At 42.9% G+C, this 11,096-nt stretch overlaps 1 protein-coding gene across 1 annotated transcript; it reads left to right on the forward strand.

Moving 5' to 3' along the window:
- Nucleotides 1-526: 526 nt before the first annotated feature.
- On the forward strand, nucleotides 527-1,474 carry LOC123460878 (olfactory receptor 2D3-like). Its single transcript, XM_045151000.1, has one exon. It carries the CDS (start codon nucleotides 527-529, stop codon nucleotides 1,472-1,474), a length of 948 nt encoding a protein of 315 aa, XP_045006935.1.
- Nucleotides 1,475-11,096: the final 9,622 nt, after the last annotated feature.

Raw genomic sequence — 11,096 nt, forward strand, 5'->3', positions numbered from 1 at the left:
ATATCAAAGTTTTCCAGAGGCTCAAAAACATGAATAAACACAGACCCTAGTAAAACTTATCAAGAACTTTTTATGTTCATGGACCCATATATCCTCCCTCATTTCTGACTCATACAAGTTCTCTATGGTAGAAAAAAAGTCACCAAAAGGAAATGAATTGGAGGAGGGAGGGGAGTGTCCAATTCTTCACCATCCTACTCCGTTACAGCACTAGGGAGGTGGGGGGTGGGCCCCAGGCAATATGCTGTATAATGGTAGATCCTGAGGGAGATGAAAACGCACAGCCTTTCTAGGGCTGTAGAAAAAGGGGCCAAAGACACTGTCAGTTTTCAGAACATATTCTGGCCTGAGAAACTAAATGTTCCAAATTCAGTTTCATCCCATGTGGTCTTCAGTCTCTGAGTTGATGCTAATCCCAAGACAGATCAAATTACCACTGGCCTTTCCAATCATGGGATGACTGTGGCACCTAAGTGTGTATCCTAAGCTGGGCCACTAGGTTGTTGTTTCTTCTTGTAACTGAAGAATGCAAGACTTCCCCTGGGAGAACCACAGCTTTGTGTCAGAGTTCATCCTTCTGGGCTTCTCCAAGGATTTCCAGGTTAATGTTATCCTCTTCAACATCTTCCTCTTCCTCTACCTCTCTACACTTGTGGGCAATGGGCTGATCATCACCTTGATCCACCTGGACTCCCGTCTCCACACACCCATGTACTTCTTCCTCAGTGTCCTTTCCATGCTGGACATGAGCTATGTCACCACTACAGTGCCCCAGATGTTAGTGCATCTGGTCTGCCAGAAGAAAACTATCTCCTATGTTGGGTGTGTGGCCCAGATGTACATCTTTCTGGTGTTGGGCATCACCGAGGGCTGGTTGTTCTCTGTCATGGCTTATGATCGATATGTGGCCATCTGCTACCCACTCAGGTACAAGATTATCATGAGCCCTTGGCTGTGTGTGGCAATGATAGTCTTTTGTGGACTATGGGGTGTCAGCTGCTCTCTTGTCTATACCGTCTTCACCATGAGGCTGCCCTACTGTGGCCCCAATGAGATCAATCACTTCTTCTGTGAGGTTCCTGCTGTTCTGAAGCTTGCCTGTGCAGACACATCCCTCAATGACCGAGTAGATTTCATCCTGGGCTTCATCCTTCTCCTGGTACCACTTTCCTTCATCCTTGCCTCTTATGTCCGCATCTTTGCCACCATCCTCAGAATCCGCTCAGCCCAGGGTCGACTGAAAGCCTTTTCCACCTGTGCATCCCACATCACAGTGGTCACCATGTTCTGTGGACCTGCCATGTTCATGTACATGAACCCTGGGGCCAATGCCTCCCCAGAGAGAGACAAGAAATTGGCCCTGTTCTACAACGTCATCTCTGCCTTTCTCAACCCCATCATCTACAGCTTGAGAAACAAAGATGTGAAGAGGGCTTTCCTCAAAGTAGCAGGCTGGGGCAGAGCCTCTGAGTGAATACACTAGAACACAGCAGGTTACAACCTGACTTGGAAGAACAGTCTGTGGCCTTTCCACCCCATTGTTTTCCACTACACAGTACACAGGCAAGCATCTTTGACTGGGGGGCAAGGGAAATGATATCAAAAGGTGAATTCCCAGTATGGACCCTCTGGTGGCTCCAGAAGCTGGGCTATCCTAAAACATCAAGGGATCCAACTATAGACAGAGTACCACACAGGTCCTGTGTTTGATTCATTTCTTTTCCAGGGCCAGCCAGGGGTCTGACACAAAAGAAACATGACTAACAGTTGCTGTTGAGAAATTGCATGATGACTGAGCCTATTAAATCAACTCATGTTGCCTAGAACAAGATGACTGAGGACTCCAAATTAGGAGTAAGAACAGACCCCAAAAAAAAGCATAGCCTTCAGACAAAGGAAAAATGCCCCTGAGAATAGGGTTTAGGGATTGACCACTGTCCATACAGTAGTGTCCAAGAGGGAGTGTGAGTCCAAGAATATATGATTCTCATGGTCCCTAGAGAGATAAGGCCCTGCTGTGGTGTCCTCAGTACATAAATGTAGCATCACCCAAGTTTCATCATAGTGGCAAGGAGGTCATACTTGGTAACCAGACTGTTACCTTATGTATAGAATTGTAATGATGATAACAATGATAGTAACAACCTTGTAGATTTTTTGTGAGAAGTTAAAATATGTAAACAAAAACTTAAGATATTGCTTGAGGGCTGGAGGAACTCTTACACTCTCTCTGACTCTAATAAATATATAAAAATTTTAAAATATTTTTTAAAATATTGCTTGACACATTGAATGCCCTCTCTAGATATTTCTATTCGCCTTGTTTTCCCTAATCCCACAGTTACCAAGCAAATATCTGAGAACACCTCAGCCCTGAGAAAAGGACTGTTCTGCCCATCATTCTGCTCATAGGAAAGTGGTAGAACTACAAATGAAAAAAAATAATTGGCATTTGCTTGTATTTCAGTCTGTTGTGGATTTATCCAGAAGCTCATGAACTCAAGAGTCAGTAAGAGCTTAAAAAGTTATAATAACCATGCAAATGTTGTATGGAGGCCCTAATGACAACCAACCAAAAGTTCATTCACATCCCTCAGAGCTTTTAATAGAAATTTGCTAATAACAGGGGTTACTATAACGCCTGATACAAGAAGATGCTATAATATTTATTGGGTGTGGAAGCATGCCTGGATTCTCAGCAACTTGGGATGCTGAGGCAGGAAGATCACAAGTTTAAAGCAGCCTGAACTCTACATTGTAGGATCAAGTCCCCTAAACAAAAACAAGCAACAGAAAATGAGGTTGATAAGAGAAATTTTAGGGTTAGAATGGCATAACTCTGCTGGTTTCTTTTACTAATTCCAAAACTCTACTCCCTTGGTTTTGGCTCCATAAGGTCCCTGATATCTTGAAGGAGGCACAGAGAAGTTATTCCATAGCACCTTAGGAAAGTTGTGCTGCTCAAATACAGTCTATTGTGCTAGAAATACAAGCCAACCTGCCTCAGAGAGAGTTTGCATAAGATTGTATCCATTTTTATAGAATTTCCTTCACATTTTATCTTCTTCTTTCCACCTCCAAAAGAAAAAAAAATTAGGAGGAGGAAGGACTTTCTATTACTTCCTAATCCTTCACATACCATAGTCTCTAAATAATCTCAGATTTTTCCTCCTCCGAATCTGGTTTAGAGTTTTGAAATTTTGTGGACCTTGTGGTGCAACAGTAGTGCATCTGACTCCCGAGTTCTGAAATGTCGTCATTCAAAGAACTGCTGCCATGATGAAACACTACCAGATCCTTCCTTTGAACACAAAAGACACATAAAAACTACTCCTAGTGAGCCTCTTTGATACCAGAATCATTGAAACTTCATTTATTAATAGACCTCAATAAAACAGTGATGATTCAATGCGGATTATACTGGCTCAGCCAGAGTAGATGTCAGTGAAGGCAGTGGGAACGTGAGAAGCAAAGTGATGATGATAATGGTCCTAATGACAGTTATGATGACTGGAACTGATACAGGGAAGAGCAATACTTGGCTTCACCCTTCATGGCTGGTAACAGAGAATTTACTGACCATGTCTTGAAAAGTGGTAAGGAAGGGGGCTTGAAGAGAGATGCCAGGAGTAATGGAAGACATGGCTGGAAGGACCCATGTTGAAAAATTGGTTGATGCAACAAGCCCCCAGTTCTCAAGGACAAAGGGAAGAGCAGCAGAACTATCACAGAGGTTAACCATGCTGTCTAGCCTGTATCAGGATAGGAGTAGCACATTGAGGAAATATAAGAAGACAATGATATCTAATTATCATGGAAACAGGTATGAATCAAATAATGATGGGAGAGAAATAGGGTAGGTCCTAGAAGCAAGGGGGATACAGGACACTTAGATTTCAGAATAGAAAATGTTCCAAGTGATTATGAGAAGATCCATTCAAGAATGCTCCTCCTCAGAAATATTCAGATTTTTCTAAAGAGATCAAGGAAAAGTTCATTACTGGAGCCAGGTCCAGAAGCTCATCCTCTGGGGAAAACAAAACCAATTTCCAAGAGACACATGCTAGAGATTAAGAAAGGTTTTATTAGATGGGCAAAGAATGGAGAAGAGAAATGGGGAAAGTAGCTCAGTGGCAGAGTGCTTGCCTAGCATGCCTAAGGTTTTAGGTTCAGTCCTCAAAACCAGTGAAAAAAGGAGAAAAGAAGAGAGAAATTTTCTCAGAAATTACTTTCCCCACTTCAGGGAGACTGAGGGGTTACAGATACAGGATAGGGATAATGAATGAAAGAGCTAGGCTGGTAAAGGGGAGCAATATTCATGGCTTCTTGGGAGTGGATAGGTAGAAATCTCCAGAAGCTTGGGTGCCTCTCCCCACTCCTTTCATGGTCTGGCATTTCTGGTCACAGTGGCTGGTATTTGTCCTTAGCCTTGATGTGGAGTAATGCCATATTATGTAGTTCAGGGCAAAATTCTTCTCAAATGTTCAACTTGTCTGTATACAGAGCTAAGCAGGATCTGACCCAAAGAACACAAAGGAGACAGATTCAATAAAAAAAAACAGAGGTAGGGGATGGGGAGGTTGCTCAGTGGTTAAAGATGTTTGCTTGCAAAGCCTGATGGCCTGGGTTCAGTTCCCCAGCATGCAGATAAAGGCAGATGCACAAAGTGGTGCATGTGTCTGAAGTTGGCTTACAGTGACATGAGGCCCTGGTGTGCCCATTCTCTCTCTCTCTCTCTCTCTCTCTCTCTCTCTCTCTCTCTCTTTCTCTCTCTGAGAGATAGATGATAGATACATAATAGATAGGCAGATAGTCATACAGACAAATAAAGAAAAGACAGGGTTGGAGAGATGGCTGACAAGTTAAGGCACTTGCCTGCAAAGCCTGAGGACCCAGGTTTGATTCCCTAGGATCCACCTAAGCCAGGTACACAAGGTGCCACATACTTCTGGAATTCATTTGCAGTAGCTAGAGGCAACCAAGATCACTAGCACCTTCCAGGAGGTGAAAGAAACAAATTGGCAGCATCAAATCCTCTTGATGGGGTGTGGTAGCAGAAGCAATGACAGGAGGTAACAGGAGGCAATTGGAGGACATTTAGAAGAAGAAGGTCATTCGCAGCCACAAAGCAGAGGAGTGGACATCTTCAGGCAGAGAGAGAATGCCCCCAGCTTCCTGGGTATGAGCCTGGTTGCCCTGGGCCACAGTCCCTTGGAAGAATGACAATCATGCTTCCTAGAACTCTCAGTTTGTGTTGTCTGTCCTCTTCCTGACCTCCCTGACACTCAGTCCTTTTGTAGAGTCCCATGGCTGAGAAGGGATGTCCAACAGCCTGGAACAGCGCTCAAGGACCTAATGTGCCTAAGAAGCACTGTGAATGAGTAGAGTGGATGATTTTCTGACAGGTTGACTCTAATCTTGAGAAAACACGATGAACAACAAATAACCAACGTTGTGCAGTGGCCTCCTTGGTGAGCCTCTCCTGCTGTTTCTGTAGCAGACCTGTGCTCACTGTGACTGCATCCTATGGCTGCTTCTTTGAGCAACCACTTTGGAAGCACTCAATTGTTTCTCCATGAGTTTCATGTGACTGCTGAATCCAGTAACCCACAGCTGGCACCTGAACAGGGACCTTCTGAGATGGACAGGGGTACAGCCACATGCCCAAACAATGGTTCTTATCTGAGAAAATTAATATTCAAGCTCTGTGGTTCTGTTTCCAATGTTCTCTGGGTAATTGGTACCCACACAGGTATCTGAACTAATCAAAGATGTTTTCAAACACAGGTGCTAAGACTTTAAACTGTCTTACTTGTTCTTTTCTGACAATTTCTAGGTTAAATTAATTAGTTTGTAAATTAATTGGTATTGTTTTCAAGACTGGTAACAGGTTCTGCCTATATGTATAAATGTTAGATATTTGAAGTGTGAGATGTGCCTAACTTCCTGTGCCTCAGATATATAGCTTATGCTGCCACAGTACAACAAAAATTTAAAAGATTGGGCGAAATGATTTTAGAAGCTCTTGTGCCATTCTTTAACTAAATCTACTTCAGTAATCAAATATACTCTATATGTACATACATCAAGGCTGGTGTAACTTCCTTTCTAAGTGTGTTAATTACCTACATAGAAGCCAAACCTAATTGGAATCATCAGAGCAAGAGGCACCAATATTTTGGCCTGTGCTCCCAGGTCATGAGGCCAGTGGAGATGATGGGACACTTCTACACTGCCTCCCTGGTGAGTCACCTGTCTTCCTGTAAAGAAAGGATACAGAGACCCAAACAAAACTTATGTACAGTCTAAAATGGGAGAGTCACAACTGAGGAGCAATCAGTCCTCCTGAATTCCCAAAGAAGGAAATACTACTTGGCCAGCATGGCCCTGACTCATCCTAACAGACAGAAAACACCAGTAAGCTATGGGGCTACTCCTGTGTCCCTAAAGTCTCTTTGGAGAGCCATTAGTGACCTCCAAGATTAATCCTTAATTAAATTTTGGCTATCTGCATGGTCTTAAACACTCAGAGAGAAATGTATAACCAAAGAAAAAAATACTTTATGTATATGAATGGGCTATTAAGTAATACAAGAAGAGCTTTCCAAGAGGGGAAACAAACAATCATTAAGACATATTTTCCCCATAGTTCTAATTCTATAATAAAGAAAAATGACCATAGATGTCAAAAGGGTTAGTTTCAAATCTAGAATATATAAATAAGTTCTGAGACCAAAAAGCATATTTGTACAGCCTTTAATGGCACCCAATAGCTCTCTATTATTAAGGTTAAATGTTGTGTATATGTTTCTGATTATTCTGCTAATATCTCATCTGTTTTGCAAGCCATGTCAAATACTTACTGTGCCATTTAATGAACAGTTCTGGAAGAAAAATCTGAGCCAGCTCATCCTCAGATGGTCCTGTCTACCTGAATTCTCTTGACCTCAAAAAGAACCAGTTTGCTATGTGCTCACTTCTCATTAATTCCTTACTTTTATTCTTTTTCCCCAGTGTTCTCTTCCAAGACTATCTTCCTACGCTCTGGGGTCCATTAAAATAGTTCCCTTCTCTGGGAGAGACTCTAACTGCAACAAGACCCCACTTCATGTCCCATTCAGCAGGAAATAGTAAATGATCTGATGCCCTCATCTCAGTCCCCTAAAAGCAGTTAGAGTGTCTGGTCATGAGAGGGGGAAATAAAGAGGGACAGAATTAGGGTGATGAGACCCCTGAAGGTAAAAAGAACAAAAGTTTCTTCTTACCTCTTGCCCATTTCCAAACAACTGTTTTCCATGTGCGCTCTGAGTCTCTGGCTCTACAAAGAACAGGTCTCGCCTTCTTTGATGCAGATCAAGTTATGTCTCTATGCCTGTCCAGCTCTATGCCAACCAGAGCTGAATGCCTGCTCATTACTTCCATAATCAGGACCAGTTGTGTCAAGACACCACAGCTCTCCTTTGGTGCCAAAGGAGCAACCCCCCCATACATAAATATTTCCTCTCCCACTTAGTGTTTCCCAGTCTTGATTGCTTCACAGGTGTATCTCTACAAAAAATCTACAAACTCCACCTGTGCCAACTGCCTGCACCAACTGAAAGAGATATTCATCCCTTCACTGGTGAGCCTCAGCCTGACACTGTCTCTGGGTGCCTCCGGAGACCAAAAGCCTCAAATATCTCCAGAGACAATGAACTTTCTCGTGGGTGTAGTACTTCAAAACCATTTAGCATTAGACTTCATTGCTGCTGAACTTGGGGGGCATGTATGGTCTTGGGACAAGAATATTGTTTTCTTTGTTAACGAATCAAATGTTGTTAAGCTGATTGACTGCTACAAGCCTGAGGACCCCACCACCTGGTTCTCTAACCCTTTACTTGCTTGGATTCTCCTTAGTCCCTTCTTTACTACAAAAATCCTATTGCTTGTAGCCCCCTGTCTCATCAAATTTCTCAAATAACAAATAACTAATATTGCTAAGGTTTCTTTTAATCAGGTCCTTGTACACCACCTAACTCTATCTGGACCTATGGTAAATTTTTTAAGAACCCATTTGAGATGATACTGCCCCATTATAAAAACAAAGGGGGAGTTGTTGGGCACTGCCAGGCACAGGCTGGAGCCTTCAGGAGAGGGGCCTGAGCTTCCAGGCATGGCTAAGGACCCCCAGGCTACAGGAGGCCACACCCACTCAAGCCCTGCACACCTGAACTTAGACTGTGCCCATAGCACTATAACCTTTGGCCAGTTGCCTAAGAAACTTCTTACCAGTCTTCACACAGTCCTGAGACTCTAGATCACCTATCCCCCTGCCCCACCATTGCCTACATACTGGAATGAATGTCCCCACATGCTAATTAGGCATCAGAAATGAACTTCGTACATCCAATCCCCTTAGGACCCTTCCCCACATCCTCAGATACTTATAAACCCATTTCACTGACAATAAACGAGACAGCTATTCAACTTTCTCCTGGGAGTGTTCCATTCATCATGTGCTCGCCCACCCCTGGTTGCCTGGATGCCTTCTGGGGGAACCAAGGCCAGTCCCCGGAGCAAGAATCCAGGAACCCACAGGACCTCATGTTTCCCTGGTTACATTTGTCACATAAATGAGTAACAGATGATCAGGAGCTTGGCTATTGCCTTACCACATACTAAAACTGTAGCTCAAAAGCTGTTAGTACCAAACCCAATTTTTTACATATCCGGTTGTTTTAAAAATAGCCAAACAGGGCTGGAGAGATTGGTTAAGGCACTTGCCTGTAAAGCCAAAGGATCCAGTTTCGAATTCCTGGGACCCATGCAAGCCAGATGCACAAGGTGGCACTTGCATCTGGAGTTTGTTTGCAGTGGTTGGAGGCTCTGGTGTGCCATTCTCTCCCTTTTGCTTAAATAAACAAATAAAAAGTAGCCAAACAAGCAGATTTTTAGTCATTTAGAGCTTGCCTGCCTGCACACCATGACACTATATCCCGAATCCACTGGTCATTGATGAGACAGAGCCTTATGGTTCTACAGCTCTAAGCTGCCATTGTTCTATACAGTTCTCTCATTCAGAAACTCCCACTGTGCTGTTTGAGGAATGTCACCAAGACACGAAGGCCTCTCCCCTGGCCCTCTACTTGGGTACTTCCTGTGCCCTCCTCTCTTCTGTATGTCACTCCTACCCTTCCTGGACCAAGCACACCATGCTGTGATACCACCCTGTCCAAGCACTGCCCAATAAAGCCTGCCTCTCTTGGTTCCATGGCTGCCTATGGTCAGCCCCCCAAACCCTCAAACCCCCCACAGACAACCATCAGGTTTAACCATGCTGGTCTGTCTGCTAGACAACTCTACATTTCTCAACCCCATCTTCCAGGACCATGGGGATATCTCCGTATCCTACTTGCACCACTCACTTGTTTGCTACTAGCTGGACCAATTATTATGGACACAAATTTCTGGAATTAATCAATCCTGGACTCATCTTATGTTTATGTCGCCTCCCACTCAACTTCAATCCACGTTGACACAACAGGCCCCATGCCAACTCTCCTCTCTGCCACATCTCTAGCACTCAGCCCATGCCTGGTATCAAGTTAACTTTCTTTTTAAAAAAAAATTTTTTATTAGCATTTTCCATGATTATAAAAAAATAATCCATGTTAATTCCCTCCCGTCCCCCCCCCCCACTTTCCCCTTTGAAATTCTCCATCATATTACCTCTCCATCACAATCATTGTACTTACATATATACAATATCAACCTATTAAGTACCCTCCTCCCTTCCTTTCTCTTCCCTTTATGTCTCCTTTTTAACTTACTGGCCTCTGCCACTAAGTATTTTCATTCTCACACAGAAGCCCAGTCATCTGTAGCTAGGATCCCCATATGAGGGAGAATATGTGGTGCTTGGATTTCTGGGCCTGGGTTACCTCACTTAGTATAATCCTTTCCAGATCCATTCATTTTCCTGCAAATTTCATAACTTCATTTTCTTTACCGCTGAGGAGAACTCCATTATATAAATGTACCACATCTTCATTATTCACTCATCAGTTGAGGGACATCTAGGCTGGTTCCATTTCCCAGCTATTATAAATTGAGCAGCAATAAACATGGTTGAGCACGTACTTCTAAGGAAATGAGATGATTCCTTTGGATATATGCCTAGGAGTGCTATAGCTGGGTCATATGGTAGATCAATCTTTAGCTGTTTTAGGAACCTCCACACTGATTTCCAAAATGGCTGGACCAGATTGCATTCCCACCAGCAGTGTAGAAGGGTTCCTCTTTTTCCACATCCCTGCCAACATTTATGATCATTTGTTTTCATAATGATGGCCAATCTGACAGGAGTGAGATGGAATCTCAATGTAGTTTTAATCTGCATTTTCCTGATGACTAGTGACGTAGAACATTTTTTTTACATGCTTATATGCCATTCATATTTCTTCCTTTGAGAATGCTCTATTTGGCTCCATAGCCCATTTTTTGATTGGCTTGTTTGATTCCTTATTATTTAACTTTTTGAGTTCTTTGTATATCCTAGATATTAATCTTGTAACAGATATATAGCTGGTGAAGATTTTTTCCCATTCTGTAGGTTGCCTCTTTGCTTTTTGCACTGTGTCCTTTGCACTGCAAAATCATTGTGATTTCATGAGGTCCCAGTGATTAATCTGTGGTTTTATTGCCTGAGCAATTGGGGTTGTATTCACAAAGTCTTTTCCACAACCAATATGTTGGAGGGTTTCCACTACTTTTTCCTCTAGCAGTTTCAGAGTTTCAGGTCTGATGTTAAGGTCTTTAATCCATTTGGAATTAATTCTTGTGCATGGCAAGAGAGAAGAATCTATTTTCATACTTCTGCAGATATATATCCAGTTTTCCCAACACCATTTGCTGAAGAGGCTATCTTTTCTCCAATGAGTATTTTGAGCATTTTTATTGAATATCAGGTGGCTATAGCTACTTGGGCTTACATCTGGGTCCTCTATTCTGTTCCACTGATCTATATGTCTGTTTTTGTGCCAGTACCACGCTGTTTTTGTTACTATGGCTCTGTAGTATAGGTTAAAATCAGGTATGGTGATACCACCAGCCTCTTT

This window comes from Jaculus jaculus, chromosome 5 (genome assembly GCF_020740685.1).
Source record: "Jaculus jaculus isolate mJacJac1 chromosome 5, mJacJac1.mat.Y.cur, whole genome shotgun sequence".
NCBI classification, from domain to species: Eukaryota; Metazoa; Chordata; class Mammalia; order Rodentia; family Dipodidae; genus Jaculus; species Jaculus jaculus.

Bases quoted from the DNA above. Each gene is read 5' to 3' on its own strand.
- LOC123460878 (XM_045151000.1), top strand. From the start codon at position 527: ATGCAAGACTTCCCCTGGGAGAACCACAGCTTTGTGTCAGAGTTCATC.